The 21,771-nt window shown below is 34.3% G+C and overlaps 3 protein-coding genes across 6 annotated transcripts; 1 reads left to right on the top strand and 2 right to left on the bottom strand.

Annotated features, from left to right (window-relative positions):
- Window positions 1–530: 530 nt before the first annotated feature.
- On the bottom strand, window positions 531–1,743 carry LOC135835344 (autophagy protein 12-like). The gene is made up of 4 exons (XM_065349554.1): window positions 1,474–1,743; window positions 1,134–1,292; window positions 914–1,050; window positions 531–819 (listed from the first exon to the last, which is right to left on the bottom strand). Exons 2-4 carry the CDS (start codon window positions 1,267–1,269, stop codon window positions 697–699), a joined length of 396 nt encoding a protein of 131 aa, XP_065205626.1. The 5' UTR covers window positions 1,270–1,292; window positions 1,474–1,743; the 3' UTR covers window positions 531–696.
- Window positions 1,744–3,662: 1,919 nt separating this feature from the next.
- metro (membrane palmitoylated protein 7-like protein metro) lies at window positions 3,663–10,547 on the top strand. 3 transcript variants are annotated; one of them, XM_065349549.1, is made up of 11 exons: window positions 3,663–4,018; window positions 4,087–4,370; window positions 4,455–4,586; window positions 4,674–4,703; window positions 4,765–4,932; window positions 5,007–5,203; window positions 5,276–5,385; window positions 5,879–6,241; window positions 6,318–6,520; window positions 6,598–6,738; window positions 9,386–10,547. In XM_065349549.1, exons 1-11 carry the CDS (start codon window positions 3,979–3,981, stop codon window positions 9,560–9,562), a joined length of 1,845 nt encoding a protein of 614 aa, XP_065205621.1. In that variant the 5' UTR covers window positions 3,663–3,978; the 3' UTR covers window positions 9,563–10,547. The 3 variants fall into 3 exon arrangements, with proteins under 3 accessions (XP_065205621.1, XP_065205622.1, XP_065205623.1); XM_065349551.1 differs by having other exon boundaries at window positions 3,665–4,018; window positions 6,062–6,241; XM_065349550.1 differs by lacking the exon at window positions 4,674–4,703 and having other exon boundaries at window positions 3,664–4,018.
- Window positions 10,548–13,216: 2,669 nt separating this feature from the next.
- On the bottom strand, window positions 13,217–20,048 carry Ube3a (ubiquitin protein ligase E3A). 2 transcript variants are annotated; one of them, XM_065349546.1, is made up of 14 exons: window positions 19,662–20,048; window positions 19,384–19,600; window positions 19,136–19,307; window positions 18,793–18,995; window positions 18,548–18,734; window positions 18,123–18,472; window positions 17,864–18,043; window positions 17,413–17,772; window positions 17,197–17,341; window positions 16,906–17,111; window positions 15,039–15,206; window positions 14,814–14,969; window positions 14,472–14,689; window positions 13,217–14,395 (listed from the first exon to the last, which is right to left on the bottom strand). In XM_065349546.1, the coding sequence occupies exons 1-14, from the start codon at window positions 19,706–19,708 to the stop codon at window positions 14,275–14,277; spliced, it is 2,730 nt and encodes a 909-aa protein (XP_065205618.1). In that variant the 5' UTR covers window positions 19,709–20,048; the 3' UTR covers window positions 13,217–14,274. The 2 variants fall into 2 exon arrangements, with proteins under 2 accessions (XP_065205618.1, XP_065205619.1); XM_065349547.1 differs by having other exon boundaries at window positions 19,384–19,597; window positions 19,662–20,047.
- Window positions 20,049–21,771: the final 1,723 nt, after the last annotated feature.

Genomic DNA, 21,771 nt, shown 5'->3' with positions numbered 1-21,771 from the left:
TCAACATTTTTCAACCCAAACATATCTAAAATTTTTCATTTTTTATAAATATTACAATAATATGGAATTTTAAGCGAAAAATTTCCATTCTCAACAATGAAGTGTACTCAAGTGTTTTGTAAATAATTCAGATTTTAAAAAATGATTTGAATAAAAATCTTCATTAATGATTCGTAAATTTTATTACAATACATATACTAGGTAAAAATATAATCATTTGAAAAAAAAATTTCCTAGGAAATATTCATTATTACAATAATTGATCTTATCTTTTCTTGATTTCGTTTTTCTGAACAGTCAAAATACTTACACCGTACTGACCAATTTCGTAGATAACAGAACTGACTAGGATTACTTTTATCAATATTTTCATACACACATTTCTTAGTTGGAAAAACTGAACATATTTACATATGTTTTTCTGTTTAAGAAAGACTTTCTTTTGAATGAAATCCCATTCTACTTTCATTTAAAAAGCTCTGTAAGGTTTTAACAAAACGTACACGATCATTAAATGTGTTTTTCATTAAACTTATTTCTCAGAATGTCATTATGAATGATCTCAATTATACGTTGCATCTGATTTAAAAGTTGATGGAAATGTTTTGAAATGAACACGTAGGTAACAAAAGTGTAACGCATAACAAATTATATAAGTAATAATAATAGCTGTCCTTTAATTGCGAATTTGATGATTCATCCCCATGCTTGTGATTTGCAATAATGTATCACTAGTGTACCTTCTGCTCCATAACACTCGTATAAATTTCTAATTATCTGGTCAGGTGCAGGAGCAAATGCCTGATTCACGTACAAAAACTAAACATACAACAATGCAATTAGTTGCGAATACCTATCCACATATGCTTACCAAATACGGAAATAACGAGGAAGAATTCAGAATAATACGTACTAAACTCTCAGAAGGACTCAACTTTAGGTAATTTCTCAAGAAAGTAGTTATGCCACCGATAGTTTTACTAGAAGAAACTTTCCATTTTTTTGTCTTCATTATAGGTGCATTGCCGGTTGCTTTGAATAGTAAGTCCACTGAAATCGAAACACACTCCTTAGAAGATGAAAATATAAAACACGACGATGAACAAATTTACTATTGTGAGATATTATTCTACCTTTTCCGGAGGAATTTGAAAATTTGGTATCATCTTTATCAGTAGGAGAACTGGGCTCTTGGAAATTATCATCGCCTTTATCTTCAACTTCGATATTCTTTATTCCAGTGATCAAATTAGTTTCGGTAACATCCATTATTGTGTCAGCAGAAATGGCAACTATTCAACAGAGTCAATAATTATTAGTTGATTGTGAAATAACGACTAAGTCAGGATCTTGAATCATAGATGGTAAAGTGAAATACAATCAATTAGGTACATATCTTCGTCAGTGAAACTTGCATCTTACTTTCAAAGCAAATTGATAATAAATCGAGAACTTGAAATAATATCCACTTACGAGTTATTCGAAGTGCGAAGAATGAACTAATGAAGCTTCAGAATTTTGTTATCAAGAACTACACTTTTCGATTCCTAGTTTCTACCATGAAAAAAGATGGAGTAGGATTGTCGAACTTCAAATATCACAACGAAATCGTTAATTACGTAATTTAAACAATCAACAAAATGTGTAGAAAGACAATTCCTTTTTCAACACATTTGAAAAATAAAATTTGCAAACGAAATGTCTATTGTCTAAAATGCAATGCAAAGCTATGAAAAATTCTTATCAGTAGAACGTAGAACAGAATGATAACAGAATCCCCTTTCTCTTTCGAGTTTCGAGCAATCTCTTTACCTAAAATGACACTTTAGTTGCAGATATTGTTAATTGCAGGAGGAATCCCAACTCTTTTGATATCAATTTTTTACTGCTTTTTGCAATTAATTTTGGATTTGAATTAAAATTCTTGTACTTAGGGCTGTCGAGAGAGGAGGAAAGCGGCAAAGAGAGCAGTTTGCCCCGTCACACGCTTTCTGGAGAGCCCGGTAAAAGAAGGGCCTGTGATGAAAGAAAAACTTTTCATTTTACTTCTTAAAACACAAAATAATATTTGAAAGCTTTTGCTCTCGCTTCGCTCGGCTATATATTTTCTTTTCTTTTTCAAAATTGAAATTTCTAAAAAAAATATTATGCAAATTTTAAAATTTTGAAGTGAAGCAAGTACAAATTTTCAAGAGTTTTCGCTTCCACATGGGCTCTTATTTCTTTTTCAACAGAAACATCCTAAAAAAATCTTTCAAATTCTACAAGTTTAAAAGTCAAAAAATGAACTCCTCGCATAAGAAAAACATCGTTTTTAGTTCTCTTAAAATACAAATTTTCAAAAATTTTCGCTCGAGGTTCTACATATTCTTTTTTATTCAAAATCGAATTCCTAAAAAAACATCGTTTTTAGGCCTCTCGAAATCAAATTTTCAAAAACTTTCATCCTTGTTTCGCTCTTGCTAATACATAGAGGAGAAAGGAGTAATTTGAAGAATTATGATTTTTTGACAGTTATTTTGGAAGGGAAAAACATTTTTTGATAGTTTCGATGAGAAAGAAGATCTTTTTGGAGGTTTCAACCAAAAAAGCAAAACTTGTTCAAAAAAAAAAAACAAGAACTTTCCACGTAGCTGAAGTTTTTCCATCAATTTTTAGCGATTTGGACTATTTTCTCAAAAAATAGAAAGCTTATGGCAATTTTTTTTAAAAAAGCAGGATTTTTGGTAGTTTTGTAAAAAGAAAAATTTATTTGGTAATTCTAAGAGAAAAAAAGACTTATTTTTTGAAAATTTTAACCAAAAAAATGACATTTTTTCGCAATTTTTAGCAACTAAAAAAACCACAACTTTATCATAATTTTTAGCAATTTCTGCAAGAAATCAAATTTTTTCAAAAAGCAACATTTTTTCAAATTCAACTTTAAAAAGGAGTTTTTTCAAAAAATGTTCTTACCAACCATTCGTAGAATTTACTTACTTATTTGTTCATTTTTAGAAAAATTATTTCAATTACAAAATGAGTTATTTTTCTGAAGCATTTTTTTGGCGGTCAAAATTTTATTTAGAGTTTGGACGTGGTTCGTCGTTATATGAAATCGAATTGTCGTTCTTATTAGTTATTATTACCTAAATTGTCGTGCTGAACACTGAACAGTGAACAGTGAACTGTCGTTAACATTAACAATATTGTCGTCGAAATACCCTATTTTGTCGTTCGAATCATCAAATTTCCTGTCGTTCAAATCACTTTTTCTGTCGTGCCAATAATGCCAATATATATTTATTTCTATTCAATATCAAATCAAAAAAATCAAAAAAATCAATAAAACAAACATCAATTCAAATTTGAAATTTCAAAAATATATTGAATTTCCAAAAAAAAAATTTGATTTCGAAATCAAGTATGACGTCACAGTACTGAAACTCCTGAAAGTGAATTTCCGATAATTTTTTCAACAATGCTTCACCGTATAGAATTTTTTCAAATTTTAAACAATTACTCATGTTCTTTAAAATTATTGATCGCTTCTTAACGAAAATAATAACTGCGAATTAAAAAAAAATTAGAATCATAACATTCTCAATTTTGGATATCACGAAAACAGCTCTATACTCACCGCAAACACATCCTTTGTTACCTTGATCACAAACACCTTGGATTTCAATGGAATTTCTTCAAAACTCAACTTTTGAGTAAAATTTTTTCAATTTGTTCGAGACATTTTCTAGTAATTATTCGCTATTAATTAGGTTTCAAAGTATTATAATATGTTAGATTTACCCTCGAACACTCGTTACATTCACACCTTGTTGAATTCCACTCGTTAGTTCGTGTAAGAATGTTAATTTCATGACACAAAAGTGATATCAGCGGTGCCCTACTAATTCAAGTATTATCCCAATAGTATAATTATCGATATAATCCCATTTATAATTCGCTGAAACCATCATCACTCTTTGTGCCTCTGAAATCATTATGACCACCGCAGTGATGGCTTCAAGAAACTGGGATCCATGTAAGTATGCTTTTATTCGTAAATGGAGCATTCCAATCAATGACTAATCTCGTCTTTCTTATCTATAGCATTATCCGGCCTTTTGGCATCGTTAGAAGAATCTCGAGGAAATGTTTGCACTTCAGACGAAGAGTTTAATTTCCTGAGTAATATGCTTCATAGTAAAGAACTTCACGCTTTGTTTAAAGTCCATAATAAGATCTTGGAGAAAGAACGAAACGAAAGGTACCGCCCTGTGTTGGCTAGTTCGATGCAGATCGTGTTAGAAATTATGGATGCCATTATACCGTATTTAGGCGAAAGCGACGATTGTAAAGAATTATTTTTCCATTTACAGAAACCTCATTTACAAGTAATGGAATATCGATCATTTTGTAGTACGAGTTATTTCTCTATCTGTGCTTACTTTTGTGTGTTTCCGGCGTATCTTTTTTAGGGATTACTTTGTTCTCACGATGCTGTTGCTCAAAAAGATTATTACCCAAGGTTACCCGAAATACCTCAGGATGTCGATGAAGACGAAGAAACTGTGAAAATAGTTCAGCTAGTGAAAAGTAACGAACCGTTGGTAAGTGATGCGATTCCTAGTCAGTGTTTTAAGAGACTAATTATCGGTATTATATTTCGAAAATATTTCTGTGTTATGCTTACGAAGGCTGACGAAAGGTCTACTGAACCGATAGTGGTATGTATTTGATTCGAAGTGTTACAATACCTCGAACTAATGTTTCTGATTCGTTTTACAGGGTGCTACCATTAAAACCGACGAAGAAACTGGTAAAATAGTCATAGCGAGAGTAATGCATGGCGGTGCTGCCGATCGTTCGGGATTAATTCACGTTGGCGATGAAGTCGTCGAAGTAAACGGTATCTGCGTCGAAGGCAAAACACCCAACGACGTACTCAAGATACTAGTGAGTGTTTCTGACTCCTGATTTATCTGCTATCGTTCGAATAACTCGATCTAATGACTCGATTTCTTACGTAGCAAAGCTCCGAAGGCACCATTACCTTCAAATTAATCCCAGCCGATGGTAAATACGGTCTGAGAGAAAGCAGGGTCAGAGTTCGAGCTCATTTTGATTACCAGGCCGCCAACGATGTTCATATTCCTTGCAAAGAGGCTGGATTAGATTTCGTTAGAGGAGATATACTTCATATTGTTAGCAAAGAAGATAAATACTGGTAAAATTCGTCGAGTTTTGAACCCACTTCGATGTTTTTCTTCTGTTGTAACCTTGATTGTGGTATTTTCAGGTGGCAAGCTCGTAAAGAAGGCGATAAAAATTTAAGAGCTGGATTAATCCCAAGCAGACTTCTGCAAGAACGTAGAATACTCTTAGAAAGAGCCAACTCTGAAAACAAAGGTCAGCCAGTTTTATGGTTTATTTTGCAATCGTTCGAGATACGAATTTATTTATGTAAATCTAACCTCGAAACATTTTGGCTTGACGGAATTCGTATCTCTTAACGGCTGATGCATAGTAAAAGCTAAATGGATATAGTTAATACATACTTCGTAATAATTCTATTAGTTTAAAACAAAAAAGTCTTTTAACTCGATTGTATGTTCTAATTAAGGATAATTAAATAACGGAGCTGGTATGATCGGAAGCATACGGTAACCCCGATATTAATCCAACTGAAAAATATGTATTTAAAAAACAAATATCGTAGTAGCATGCGAAATATTTTGTAAAAAAAAACGAGCTTCTGTAGGAAATTTTCGGTCACAAGGTTGCATGTCGCTTGTGTGTGTTTTTTTATAGAAGAAATTTTTAAGAGCGCGGTAGAGCATGCTGTTACAAATAAATTTCTACACGAGGTGACTAAAATTAGCGCGGATTTGTGTGTTAACAGGAGAAAAGATCATTACCAGTTGTCTAAAAACACCCGATAGTTGTTTACCTGAAAAAGTCGCTCCCGTTATTGAGGAAGTTACAGAACGCGTGCAAATGTGTACTTTATTAAACCGGGGCGAAATTGGGGGGTCACCGAGATGTATTCCTAAAATCAAAACTAAAAAGATTATCTATGACACAGCTGAAAACGATGATTTTGATCGTGAAGAGATACCAACGTACGAGGAAGTGGTCAAGTTGTATCCGCGGCCTGGCATGTTGAGACCGTTGGTATTAATTGGTCCTCCTGGTATTGGACGTAATGAGCTCAAGAGAAGGTTAATGATCACTAATCCGGATAAGTTCAAGACACCTACTCCTTGTAAGTAGTACATTGACAGTCCTTGTCTGCAGTTTCCATTTATTTATCGTTGTATTATTATTTTAATAATCTGCAGATACATCTCGACCACCTCGAACTGGAGAAATGCACGGTAAAGATTACTTCTTCGTATCAAGGGAAAAAATGGAAGAAGAGATAAGCGATGGTAAATTCATCGAATTCGGCGAATACAAAGGTAATCTTTACGGTACGTCGGCCGAAACGGTGAAAACTTTAATCAGCGAAGGATCCTTCTGCGTTCTAACTCCTCACTATCAAGTAAATAATGCACAACTTGAGTTTATTCTAGTTAAATGATCTTGTACTGATTGTGTTTCGATTTTTTGCTTGTGTAGGCGTTGAAAATGTTACGAACTAGCGACGTCAAGCCATACGTAGTGTTCATTAAACCGCCGGAATTCGACGCTTTGAAAGAAACCCGAAATGCAGCCTTCGCTCGATCGACCTTTGACGAATCAAATTCTCGAGGCTTTACGGTAATTGATGATATTTGATCAGTTGTTTGAATTATCCAGTGATCTACCTTGAGTCCTCCGGTTTGGTTTTTGAGGGAACCGGCCCCTGAAAGGTTTCCCATTAATCTACTTTAAATAGGAGAATGGCCATGCAATAAATATTCTAGCAGGGTCATTCCACGTTAATTCGACCAAGAAGTGGTAAGAGGAGTCGACGATTTTTTTGAAATTTTTCCTGTGGAAAAACTTACCGAAGGGATGATCAATTGCGCAAATCGCAGACCTCTGGCCCTTTTTTAAAAACTGCTAGGGGGTGTCAAAAGTTTTTAGTGAACTTGAAATATCATTCATTTCAGCAGTGGATTACTCGATAACCGCGATACCTACCAAAATGGAACTTTTTCCAATAGTTAAGGGTTTTGAAGGTTTTTCGGTGATATCCTAGAAATTAGGGTTGCCCCTTTTTTCCGTACAAAAAATTAGCTCGAAAAGTTTCAAAATCAAAAATAAAAAAGGTGGCCCTACTTACAAAATAGTGGCATTTTGATAGACTAGTCAGCCGAAATCGCAGGTTTTGCGTTCCAACATAGGACTTGCACAAAATTTTTCAAACCGTACAAGGCTAGATCGAAAGATCAGGCAAAAATTTATCACCTGTCAAAATTTCAAGTGCTAAAGTGCGTTTTTCGATTTTTGGTGAATTTTTGAAAATCAAATTTACGCCAAAAATGAGGAGGGAAAATCAAAATTTTACCCAATTGACCAAGAAAGCAGAAATTTGGAATATACCCAATTTTCGACATGCCAAATCGATTGGAAATGGTTTCAAACCGTTTTGAGCAGTTCTGGAGCCTCCAGGAGATTTTTGGAACTCGAAATTCCCACAAAATTTCATCAAATGGAGTTGGATAGCCGAAATTTACTCATCAAACCAATTTCAATACGCTACGAAGTCAACTGCAGGGGAATTTCGAGTCGTTTTGGAGCCTCCAGCGACTTTTTGAAAATTACTGGAGCCTTTAGTAGATTTTTGAATCTTGAAATTCCCGCAACATTTTACCAAATGGAGTTGGCAAGCTGAAATTTACTTCGCAAACTAATTTCAATATAAGACCTTTCAAAAAGTCGCTGGAGGCTCTAAAACGACTTGAAATCCACCAGCAGTCGAGTTTGTAGTGTATTGAAATTAGTTTGCAGAATGAATTTCGACTATCTATCTCCGTTTGATGAAATTTCCAAGTTTCAATAATCTACTGGAGGCTCCAGTCATTTTCAAAAAATCGCTGGAGGCTCCAAAACGACTGGAAATCTCCCTGCAGTTGGCTTCGTAGCGTATTGAAATTAGTTTTCTGAGTAAATTTCGGCTATCCAACTCCATCGACCGGGGGGGGGGGGTGCAATAGATCGTTAAGTGGGCTCCCCGACTATGATATGGACAACTTTTCATGCTAAACAATATTTTAAAAAATTGGGTTGGTATTATTTTGTGAAGTCGATTTTAAAAAATTGAAAGTTCGCGAGAAAATGCGATTTTTTGATTTAAAACATGAAAAAAAGTTTTGATTGATGATGTTGACCCATTTGACCCATATTTTTACGTACCCGTTGAAAAAGTTTTAAAAAAAACTTTCACTCGATGAAATGAACTCATAAAAAAATTAAAATTTTGAGTGAATTGAGAAAGTGAACAAATTTTTATTTTTTTGCGGTTAGTGTATTTTTTATTAACTTTTTCATGAAATACATCCGAAAGAAGTCAAAGTGAGACAACTGAATGAATTTAAACTTTTTTTGATGTTTGGAATTAAAAATTGAATTTGTTCGAATTTTGATTTTTTGGTGATGAGTTTATTTCATTGAGTGAAAGGGTTTTTTCAACTTGTTCAACAGGTACGTAAAAATAGGGATCAAATGGGTCAACTTCACCAATCAAAACTTTTTTTCATGCTTTGAATCAAAAAATCACATTTTTCCGCAAACTTTCAATTTTATAAAATCGATTTTACAAAATAATGCCATCCTAATTTTTTAACTAGGTATGTTATTCATCATGAAAAGTTGTCCATAATATATTTTTTTCAGAATTTTTGAGAGTCGGAATGATATGAAAACTACGTTTTGAAACTCTTCGTGCTAATTTTTCGTACGAAAAAAAGTGGCAACGCTGATTTTTATGATATACCCAAAAAGCTTTTCACAACCCCTAACTATTGGAAAAAGTTCCATTTTGGTAGGTATCGCGATTATCGAGTAATCCACCGCTGATATTTCAAATTCAAGCTCACTAAAAACGTTGACAAAATCGCCGACCCCTCTTGCCGCTTCTTAGTCGAATTTACGTGGAATGACCCAGCAGGTATTTAGTCTCATTAGTTCACTAGAAAAGGGTTTCATAAATAACACAAACTTCAGAATTGTTTCGAAAAATTACAAAAAGCTCCATTTTTGAGGAATAAAAATCAACATTTTCTACATATTTTCATTTGAATCAAAGACATAATTTTTCGTTGTAATATTTTAATTTATTTGAGAATTCCCAAAATCTAACCTTTGAAATCTGAAAAAAATATGCTCGAGTTGTAATAACCAATTCTCTGTGCCAGCTCCTTCCCCTACACTTATACTTTGCAGATCTGATCACTAACTAAGTTATGTTCGTTTTACACAGGACGAAGAATTTAACGAAATAATCCGAAGCTCTCGCAGAATCGAATTCCTATACGGACACTGGTTCGACGAAACGATCGTAAACGCAGACCTTCCCACAGCTTTCGAACAGCTACTTCAAGTCGTCTATAAAATCGAAAACGAACCATTATGGGTGCCAGCCACATGGGTCCAGTAAGGAAAAAACTCACTCTTTTTCCATTCGTCTACCTTTCCGCGAGCGGGAAAATTTTGTTATACTTTTCAAAAAAAAAAAAAAAAAAATAGCTGCCATGACCCTGTAGTAAAGGTGGAACCGGTCGTACCCCCACACCGGTGCAAAAAGTACCGTTTTTTTTGTTTTTGTTCTAAGACTGATAGTAAAAATGTTTTTAATTTAGGTAATTTTGTTTCTTTCGCCCCTGCAAGACGCATCTCATCGAAAAATTAGCTTTATTTAAAAAAAAAATCAGTTTTATTATTTTTAAACACCACATTTTATCGCGGTAAGTTTATAACCCCCCCCCCTCCTTCTTTATTTATTTTTTTTTCTCGTTTCATTTAGAAGATATCACTATTAAAATGTGCTCGTTGTAAAAGTACAGAGAAAATGCGCTTAAAGCGTTCGTACCGTACGGTGATTGTATATTTTTGCTTGTAATTACAATCCTTATGTACCTTTTTTTTTTCCTCAAAGGAAAATTTTTACTTAGATAGCTTCTCCTTGGTGGCGGTTTCTTATCATGTTTTACTTACTGTTCTCTACTACTACCTTTTCTCCCATTCCCGCATATTTTTTTTTGTCAGAGTAACCGTCCAGCATAGGTGAAAAAAAGCACGTGTGTTGTCGTTTCAAATGACAATAATGGTACCTTAAAATTAACCTAGAGTTAAAATTTACCTATGTAACCGAGTGTTTTCCCCCCTTTTGCCTCGTAATATCATTGTTCTGATCAATGCTACTTAATCGTATCTACGTACATAGTATTAGTTATGCCAAAGAGTTGTTATTAACAGTATTCTTAATCAAGCTCTCTTCCCACCTATTTGTATTTTAGATATTTTACGTGTTATATTAGTTGATAATCTCCTTTTTTTTCCTCTTCATTTTGTTCATTTAATTATTTTATTTGTTGTGCATTTAATAACAAGCGAATAAATATACGCAAAGTTTTATCTCTTTAGTCGAGTGTTTTGAGTTTCGATTTCATTTCTGTGAGGGCATTCTGAATCTGTTCGGTCTACTGATTTTCTTGAAAATTTTTAGCAAGTTTTCCTGGTGAATTATCCATCTTTGTACATTTCGTAATTAATCATTTCAAATTCAATACTCAACTTCTGAGTTATATTGAAAGAAATTGGTTCAAGACTTGAGAGGAAATTAGTTTGAATTTTGATTGAGGTTTGTCGAAAGAAGGTTCAAGACCATTTTTCGGTTTAAAAAAATTCACCGCCTTTCTTACGATTTAGGCCAAAAGAAAAAAATGTTAATCACCAGTGATTTTTCAAAAATTTCCAATTCCGGGTATGAATTTGAACCCCCCCCCCCCCCCCCAGAATTTTCACCAACTACCAGCTCACATTTTTGATGATGGAGCCCGGAAATTCGCCAAAAGTTACTAATGAATAATTTGCCAAAAATTTAAAAAAATTGAGGGGATCCATGGAAAAAGGGCCTTAGTCATTTTTTTTGTTTTTTTCTTCTTTTACAATATTTTGAATGTATTAAAATTTTTTAAAAATAATTTCACTATATTCAGTGATATTGAAGTGTTCTTCCATTCTTCCATGAAAAAAAGAAATTGGAAAATGTTTGCTTGCAGAAAAATTGCTAACAAGGGAACCTCTTGAGGTGTCACTCTCCGATTTGAACGGGATCGCGATTTTTGGAAAGAGCATAGTCTAAAACCCCCAAAACCAAATTTTCAGTTGCCCAAGTTTATTTTTCGATTTTTGGCGAATTTTTGAAAATCCAAAATTGACTGTTTTTGGCGATTTATGCTTTTTTTTTAAAAAGTGCGTACTTGATCAATAAAAATGATCAAAATAAGTCTCAAAACTAATATTAATTACCCAAATCCAAATTTCACAATTTCCAGCCATTCTGGAGCTTCCAGCGCGATTTTTCAATTTCTCCAGAATTTTGAATTTGCTCCAGAAGGCGTGAATATGCAGTTGGGCAGATAAAAATCGAGTTGTGTATTATACTCGACCTGTTTAACGAGTTCATTTACATTTGAGCCGATTTTGGGAGTGACACTTCAATTGTGGTTTTTTGACCAGTTTTTTTCAAAATTGAAAAATCCAAAAAATCAAAAGATAACTGTTCAAAAATTTCCTCACAAACGGTCATCTTTTGATTTTTTGAATTTTTTAATTTTGAAAAAAACTGGTCAAAAAACCACAATTGAAGTGTCACTCCCAAAATCGGCTCAAATGTAAATGAACTCGTTAAACAGGTCGAGTATAATACACAACTCGATTTTTATCTGCCCAACTGCATATTCACGCCTTCTGGAGCAAATTCAAAATTCTGGAGAAATTGAAAAATCGCGCTGGAAGCTCCAGAATGGCTGGAAATTGTGAAATTTGGATTTGGGGGGTTAATTTTTGGACAAAATACAGCGATTCGCGTAAATTTCAAAAATCTCCACACAAATGGGAAACTTTTGATTTTTTAATTTTGAAAAAAGCTGGTCAAAAAGCCACTTTCGAGGTGTCACTCTCAAAATCGGCTCAAATGTTGATGAACTCGTTAAACAGGTCGAGTGTAATATACAACTCGATTTTTAGCTGCTCAACTTCGTATTCACGCCTTCTGGAGCAAATTCAAAACTCTGGAGAAATTGAAAAATCGCGCTGGAGGCTCCAGAATGGTTAGAAATGGTAAAATTTGGATTTGGGTAATTAATATTAGTTTTGGGACTTATTTTGACCATTTTTACTAATCAAGTACGTCCTTTTAAAAAGAAGCCTATATTGCCAAAAACAGTCAATTTTGAATTTTCAAAAATTCGCCAAAAATCGAAAAATGAACTTGGGCAGCTGAAAATTTGGTTTTTGGGGGTTTTAGACCATGCTCTTTCCAAAAATCGCGGTCCCGTTCAAATCGGAGTGTGGCATTTCAAGGGGTTAAGTCTTTTTGAACTTGTAAAAATCAGTGAAAAAAAATTGATTAAGGCCCGTTTTCCACGATGCCCCTCAATTAATGAATTGCTGAAATTATCGATGTTGAATTTTCAGAAACGAATGTCTGACAGCTGACTTTCCAAAACTTGGAAAAAGTGTTCAAAAATTTACGTGGGGTATTTTTCTCTTTTTTTCAGATCAACAATATTCAACAAGTTTTCTACCATAAGTTGGAAATGGAAATGGGGATCCTTTCATTAACAAATCGAATTATCAAAATTTTGGAAACAATTAGACTACTTTCTCGAACATAGAAAAAGTGAGAGATCAGGAGTTGCGTAGAAATGGGACTGCCTCTTGCCTTCATGTAGAAAAAAGTTGAAATATAACCGAACATCCACGCACAAAGTACTCCAGAAGTTGCATTTTTCCACGTGTGTTGCAGTTTGTCGTTTTTTATTCAAGTGACAAGTATGAGTGTTATTGTTTTTACTTCGCATTTGTTGATAAAATTATAAAATGAATTAAACAATCCACCACACGTGAGAAAAAAGTACGTTCTTCTCACCTTCGTTTTGAAATGAACGATTACAAACGTTTGCATTTATATGTATGTAGGTACGTATCTATGACATTAAAAATACTTACTTACCGATCATTCAACTATCAATTCACCATTAACAATTAACAAATCGCGAATACTTTCCACGAATCAAACCACGAATATTTATTAAAATTTATTACAATATTAGCTACACAAATTATTACAAACACAAAAACGAAACACGAGGCGCTGGAACGGACTGCACTTTCGAGAACTCCATGAAATAAACAACAATACTGGAAAGGGAAGGGAGAGGGACTTCAGGCAAAAACCAGGACCTCTGGCAATCAGGGGCACTTTGCATAGATGACGTTAATGTTGCGAACAGAATACATAACAGAAAAATTTTCCTTCTCTTCTTTTCTTTCGTATTTTCGTCCTTAATTAATTACTAATTAGTTACCTAGTTAGTTAGTTAGTTAGATAGATAATAAATAATTAAATGCCATCGTTTTGCATGAGGCTATATCTGTGTAATACACAGAAATATTTTGAGATTTTTAAAAATAAATTCACTAACGTAACTGACGTAAGAAGGAGTTTTTGTTTTCTTTCCTTATCAATTTTTCGCAATCGCAACATTAATTTACAAACTTCAGTTCATTTAGGCTATACTTGGTACTGGCAAAAAGAAACAGTCCGTCACCAGGTATCGTAATATAAATTAAAAATCATAAAATATATAATGAGTAAAACAGACATTTAAAAGCTTTATACAATATAACATCACACTTAATCGCTTTTGGCGTTTAAACGTATAAAAAAAAACATTATACGCGACTGTAAACTCCTAATGATAAAAATGTTTTGATGAATCAACACAGCCAGATGAATAATAAAAATATACCTAACTATTAAAATGTGATACAGTTTGCTTATGAAGTAATAGTGCCACATTAATTTTTTAACCATAAATGTGTAATAAGCAAAAACTTTTGTACTTTTGAATACAGTGAAAGTTGAACTTCATTTTTAACCGAATGTTTCGTTTCAACTTCAAAAATAAATTCGTTCATGAGTTGTACACACGAACTTTTACATACATATAGTAAATAATTATCAAATTTACGAATTCGATGTACGTACATATTTTCTAACAAATCGTTCCTGTTCTGTTTGTTCATATAGCAGCAAAAGAACGAGTAGTTTGGAATGAATTGAAAATCCGAGCGATTTGTTCACAACATTCCGAAACCTTTGGAATAATTTATGGCTTTCATTAGCCTATCGCAGAGTTTTTCTTTGGTATTATATTCAGGTAATAAAAGTACATTAAAGCATGTGTGAGCAGTTGGTAACCTAAAAATGAAAATGTAATTAGCAAAAGGTCGAGTAAAAACGACGATTAAAAATTAAAAACTAGATGTCAGCTTACCGATCGGAATCTGGCCCGTTTCGGGCGATAATCATGTGTAATTGGCCTAAACCTCCAACTGGAATTCGATCACTACCGGTGGTAAATTGTAATAATTTTCTTTGGTTTTCGAGCGACAATGAGTGAGCGAACTCCCAGAAGTTTTTGATGATTTGGGTCGATGAATCGTAACCGCCGTCGTAACGAGTTGATTCTTGTAATTCGTTGAAATCGAAATTCTAAAACACACAGTACCAGAAGAAAATTAGTGAACAGAAGTACAGTGTAACTCAAATTCATTTCAAAAAACAATTTTTGAAATCCAACTACGATGAACTGATCAATAGGAATTAGGAAATTTACCTTACTACCGCAAATCAGTATTTCAATTTCATCCGGTCTAAATAAATACTTCATCGGAGATTCGTCTGTGACCATACGGAATCCTTTTCTAAACGCATTGAATTGCTTGGAGATCGATTTATTGAGAAGAAAATCAGCGTACAAGTCGACAAAATGCTGAAAAAATGTCAAAATGAACCCGCGATACTCGATGATAATATTCCTATTACGTTTTCAATCGATTACCTTTTTATTGTATAGCGATACTGGAATTTTATCACCCTCCGGGAGCAAATCGTGGTACACAACGTTGCCAAAAATATCCGTAAAGCTTATACGAAAAGTTTGCATGTATACGTCTTCAACATCGTCGTCTTGATGATCGAGCAAACTTTTCAACGAATTATATATCACCTGAAGAGAAAAACAGAATTTTGTTATAAAAAAAATCAATGATACTAGTCGAGGAGCCCGCTTAAGGATTTATTGCAAGCCCCCCCCTCCCCGTCGATCCTCCGGGACAACTTTTTTCTTAAAGGGGGAGTCCTAAGGAACATTTCTGGCCCTTGTACTCAGAAAAAAGTGGCCCTACAAAATGGCGGCCATTTTGATTGACAGGTCAGCCGAAATTGCAGATTTTGCGTTCCAACACAGGACTAGCATAACATTTTTTAAACCGTACAGAGGTAGGTCGAAAGAGCAGGCAAAAATTCATCACCTGACAAAATTTCAAGTGGTGAAGTGCGTTTTTCGATTTTTGGTGAATTTTTAAAAATCAAATTTAGGCCAAAAATGAGAGAAAAAATCAAAAGTTTGCCAAATTGACCAAGAAAGCTGAAATTTGGGATATACCCTATTTTCGACATGCCAAATCGATTAGAAACTGTTTCAAACCGTTTTGAGCAGTTCCGGAGCCTCCAGCAGATGTTTGGAACTCGAAATTCCCACAAAATTTCATCAAATGGAGTTAGATAGCCGAAATTTACTCTGCAAACTAATTTCAATACGCTACGAAGTCAACTGCAAGGGGATTTCAAGTCGTTTTGGAGCCTCCAGCGATTTTTTGAAAATCACTGGAGCCTCCAGTAGAATTTTGAAACTTTCAAAGGTAGATGGAAAGTCAAAATTCATTCTGCAAACTAATTTCCCTACGCTGCGAAGTCGACTACTGGTGGATTTCAAGTCGTTTTGGAGCCTCCAGCGACTTTTTGAAAGGTCGTATGGCGTTTTTTGGAACATTGGAATTTCCAAAAAGTAGCTGGAAGCTTTAAAACCATTTTAAACCGGAAATTTCAAGTTTCAAAAATCTACTAGAGGCTCCAGTAATTTTCAAAAAGTCGCTGGAGGCTCCAAAATGACTTGAACCCACCTGAAGTCGTCTTCACAGGGTGTTAAAATTTGGAGTGTAGAGTAAATATCAGCTTTCCATCGCCATTTGATGAAATTTTGTGAAAATTTAAAGTTTCAGAAATCTGCTGGAGGCTCCAGTAATTTTCAAGAAGTCGTTGGAGGCTCCAAAACGGCTTTAAATTTACCTGCGGTACTTCGTAGCGCATTGAAATTAGTTTGCAGAATAAATTTCACGAAATTTTGTGGAAATTTCGAGTTCCAAAAATCTGCTGGAGGCTCCAGAACTGCTCAAAACGGCTTGAAACAGTTTCCAATCGATTTGGCATGTCGAAAATATGGTATATCCCAAATTTCAGCTTTATCGTTCAATTTGATAAAATTTTGATTTTTTTCTCTCATTTTTGGCCCAAATTTGATTTTCAAAAATTCACCAAAAATCTAAAAACGCACTTTACCACTTGAAAATTTGATAAGTGATAAATTTTTGCCTGATCTTTCGATCTACCTTTGTACGGTTTGAAAAATTTTGTGCAAGGCCTATGTAGGAACGCTAAATATGCGATTACAGCTGACCTGTCAATCAAAATGGCCGCCATTTTGTAAGTAGGGTCACATTTTTTTTTTGAGTGAAAGGGCTAGAAATGTTCCTTAGGACTCTCCCTTTAAGAAAAAAGCTGTCCCGGAGGATCGACGGGGGGTGCAATAGATCCTGAAGTAGGCTCCCCGATTACACCGCCGATTCTATGGAATAAACAACGCTTACCGGATTAAAATCTTCTAGATCGCTAAAAATGCCTTTCTTTCCTAGTAATTTTTTATAGACGACCATGGGGAAACGAACATCTAGAATAATACTGTTATAAATGGCCAATCCTAGCACCAGGCCAATCAACTTATATTGAGATTCGTTTTCGAAAGATGTCGAATTAAACCAACAAGTTTGCGTATCGGAATCGAAAACAAACATTCCTAGAACGAATAAAACACATGGTTATTTTTTCTAGGCAACTCCAACAAAACTTGGTTTGATTTGAATATTAAATTAGATTAATACCATAATCCGGATTGAATATTTCTTCGACAATGAGTTGGAAAAATTCTTTGGATATTCCACCTTCATCCATTCCCTGTTCACCTTCAAATTCAACCATCAACTGTTTCTTGAAATCTTGAGGGCTCTCATGGCACGATAATTCCAACTATAGTGACGCAAAAACATTTTAAATTTTTCAAAAAATTTCATTATTCAAGAATGCAAAATATCGCTCACCCTCATAAGAGCATCTTCAATCAAATGATCTCTACGAATTTTCAATTTCAAGTAAGGATTAGGAGGATGACCAGCCATAGCTTGAAGCACGCAGATTTTCCTTTCACTATACATGCGTATTCTGTTATCGTAAAATAACCCGAGGGTTTTCGTGGCCGGTGTTAGGATAAAAGGATGAGTCATGAAGCTGAACAGCTGATCGATGCTTTTGCTTTCGGAACGAGATGATGACGCACCTTCGTTACGCAAAGCATTTTTATAGTTGGAGTAATCTTTATCCATTTCAATGGCATCGCTGAGTGGTTCGTTGTAAAATTCGGTAAATGGTAGAAAAGGTGTAATACAATCGATGAGATCAAGCTAGAATAAAATCATTCATAAATTAACGTTAGCCATTATGGAATTTATATTCAGGCAAAAAAATTCCATTTCATAAAATCAATCAGCTTACTTTTAATTCTTTGGCTAAAGGATCTTCAGTAAATGTGAAGCTTTGGTAATACGAATATCTCAAGTCGATATCGCCAAAAAGACCATTTTTCAATTCTGATTCGTATTTATCGTAATCTTCATCTTTTGTAGTCTCAGGCGATTCCATTTGTCCAGCGAGGGCATTAGCGTAATACAAAACCTATCGTGATAAAAAATGGTATCATGTATCATCAGTTTTAAAAAAACTACGATTAAAAAATAGGTATAGAATTACTCACTTTCATAACTTTGGTAGCTGAAACAATGTCAACGTTATCTTGCAAAAGATACTTCTTGTTACTGCAACTTTCGATAGTTCTCATTGTAATCAGCTGGTGTAACAAATTCAAAATATTTTTAAAACTGTCACGACAATATCGAGCCCACACTCGACAAATTCTGGCCAAAGCTGACACCGGTAAGTAATTCATAGCTTTACAAAGCGGAGGTAACACTTTCTGTAGAAATTCAGGACTGCTTAAAGCAGGTATTTCGAATACGATGAGAAAAGCGATAACGTATTTCTCCATCTCCTCCGGATTATTCAGTTTACCTTTCAGTTCTACATTTAGTTCTAATTCTGTGTTCTCTGAATACGAAAAAGAAAACGAAAGTTAGAAACGAAATCTAACGATAATATCGAACAAGAATATAGAAGGCTTACCTGCAAAAATACCTAAAGCTTTAATCAATGCACTTTCGTAAACATGACTAGGAAGTTCGAAAACATTTTCGTAAGCTTTCTTCAAGGCGAAAAAATCGATACGAATTTCATCAGAAGTCCAATCAAAACTACGAGAACTTTGGGAACAGTCTATATCCTTTTCCATTTCACCTTCAAGTTCCCTGAGCTGCGAATTGAAAAAAAAATCAGTCAAGAGTCAAACAAATGGAAATTAATCGGCTTACTTTTTCTTTATCCAATCCAACGAGATCTTCGGGTGAGAAATTATCGAGCCTAAGAGGGCATTCAACTTTGAGGAAACTTTTAGCCAATGTGTCCGCTTTTGAAAATACATCCAATAAGGTAGCAACCAACTGCGAATACCTTGATTCGTTTTGGCACGTGTTGACAATCCCTCTGACCACATTTTCAGTCAGGAACATGTAAGCTGAAATATTAATTCGGTGATATTAAAACAAACGAAATGGACACAATCATCTCGTATTTTTCTTCATTATTCTTATCGTATCCGCTATCGAACCGATAAAACGAATGTAAACATTGTAATCTGCGCGAGAACAAACTAACCGAACGTTACATTTTCTGCATTACTGGCATTATTTGTCGATTGAGAAGCTTGCGACGGTGTAGGTGACTTGGTACGAGGAATCTTCGACACATGACGATCGCATAATTTGGCTCGATTTCGTTGTAAATGAAGAGCAGAAGCAGCAGCTCGATTAGGAGATTGAGGTGTGATCTGAATGAAATGAAAAACACTCGAATTACTCGACAGAGAAGGGAAAATCGATCAAGAGCAAGTTAGATGTGCTTACCTTGCCACTGGAAACGCAGTTTTCATTATCACAATTTTCATCACCGCATCCATCAGTAAGCATGTAGAAATAGCTTTTGATTTCTTCTTCAACTGTGGCTCGCTTCATTACATCGGCTGTAGGAACTGAGAGCTTATTATCGGATAATTCCGTCGAAGTCGATCTTAAATTTGACAGCGATGACTGCAGCGATTCACTTTCGTTCGAGTTTTGCCTGCTTTCGAAACGCAGAAGATTAGTAATCAGCTCGGTAAACATTAAATTTTACAGTCTCTTACCTAGAATTTCCATTCGTACTGTTGATATGATTTTTATTTGCCCTCATAGAAAACTATAAGCTGTCTAACGACGAAGTGCTGGAATTGCGAATTTCATAACTTCAAATCCATATTGTTGAATTTCTACCTCTACTTGTAACTAAACTCTTTGATTATTTATTATTACGATTCCGATAGATGAGATTACTTCGTTTCATAATTCATCGCCGAAGTTTGAAAGCAACATTGCCACATATATTCACGCGTGCTTTGAACTTTCAAGTTCAACTTGAACATAAGTTGAGAAAGCTGAAAGCTTTACCACTTCCACTATAGTCTGTCTCATTTAACTTGACCATTACCAATACTTACACACTACTCTATCGCATTGTGTAAATACAAGGCACAGTTGCCACAAATAATTTCAAAAGAAAACAAAAAGTCAACATCACCTTACGCGGCAAATTAAAGCAAATGAACAATGCTGATTTTTTTTTTAAATGAAAAATATGAAAATGAAACTTAGGTAGGTACTTATTTGAAGATAATTTGAAGTAATAAGCACGATCTTTAATAATAATAATGGAAAATGACACGAAAAATGTAATTTTAATTGTGAAAATAGGTACTGATAACATTACATTTACAGTATTTTCATTTTTGGAAGCCAGTAAATATTATTTTTCATGGGCAATGCTTGACTTTGTTGTATTATGTAACGAAATTATGCAGTTGTAAACATCAAAACATTGCACATTTTGGCAACGTAGGAAATTTTTGAGAGGTCAAGTTAAATGAGACAGACTATACCACTACCACTTCTTGTTCGTAAGAATGAAACAGCTCTTGCTTAACTGTGTTCTGTCTTTTTAGGTTCATTTCGTTCGTTCGAATGTTTACACTTTTTACAGATTTTTCGGGAATGAGGACGAAGGACCCCCAACAAACTGGATGGTGTAACCTGTGGCAACGCTGCGCTCGGAGAAACGAGAATCATAATAGAACGGCGGACGTCAATACCACCTATAGTAAAAGGCCTGAGCGCTGTTTTGTGACGTCATCACTATTGGGGAGTACATACTCCGATAACACTATAGAAATGAATGCAATATTAATGCACTAGAACGAAATAAATCCCAAGAACATTTAATTTTGCGTTTTAAATCACATTCTGATATTTAATAATTAATTTAAGATCACTAAGGAATGATTTAAATGAACAAAATGAAAAAATGAGGTGATAAACAACACTGTTTTTCAACATTAAAGATGAAAGTTATGCATACACATGACAAAATTATACCTTTTGGAAGATATTACAAAACTCACTGGTGAAATATAATGAATAATTGTCGAATTTGTCCAAATCCCACTAAATTAAAATGATATCAACTCTAATTCCAATGTGTGTATTCCATTTCCATTTTCAACTACAGGTAAAAAACCACAGGACAGATAACTGTTTAGTTTCTTCAGCAGTGATATGATCGATAAAAACAATTTCTCTGATTTTGCTGACCAACTTGAGTGATAAAATTGATGATTCGAACACTTTCAGCAAATTGGTTTGAGATTTTGATGGTTTCTTGATCAGATATCCATTGTAGTTGGATGGTTGTATTCTTGTATTCACTATGCAGGTTTAAAACTCATTGTAGATTTTATGGTGCACTATTCATTTCACTGCAACGTTATTCAAGTAAAACACAGGCACTAGTACACATCAGTTTTCATTTTTATTCACTTCACAAGATATCTACACATCCAAATCACACAACAGTCACAACACAAACAGATCGCGAAAAATTCACTTTTGTACAAAAATAAATGATAATCCAACACCACCAGTAGATAAAAACAACAATATTTCATCACTGTACCACATTTTAGAACGAATTTAATTAATTAGTCATCATTTTAATAACTTTTTCAACGAAAGTTTTACTCAATTTCACGAATTCGCCATTTAATCATACGTTAAAATTCAAATGGTAAACACAATCGAGTCCCCTTAAGGTGTGACGTCAGAAGGTGATAACGATTCAGCGCTCAGGCCTTTTACTATAGGTGGTATTGCGGACGTGCATATGTAGTGAACGAAATGAATGGTCTGTTGAATGTAATGTTACCA

This window comes from Planococcus citri, chromosome 2 (genome assembly GCF_950023065.1).
Source record: "Planococcus citri chromosome 2, ihPlaCitr1.1, whole genome shotgun sequence".
In the NCBI taxonomy this organism is placed as follows: domain Eukaryota; kingdom Metazoa; phylum Arthropoda; class Insecta; order Hemiptera; family Pseudococcidae; genus Planococcus; species Planococcus citri.
The sequence above is the reverse complement of the archived record's forward strand: the minus strand, read 5'-3'. Positions and strand labels throughout refer to the sequence as shown.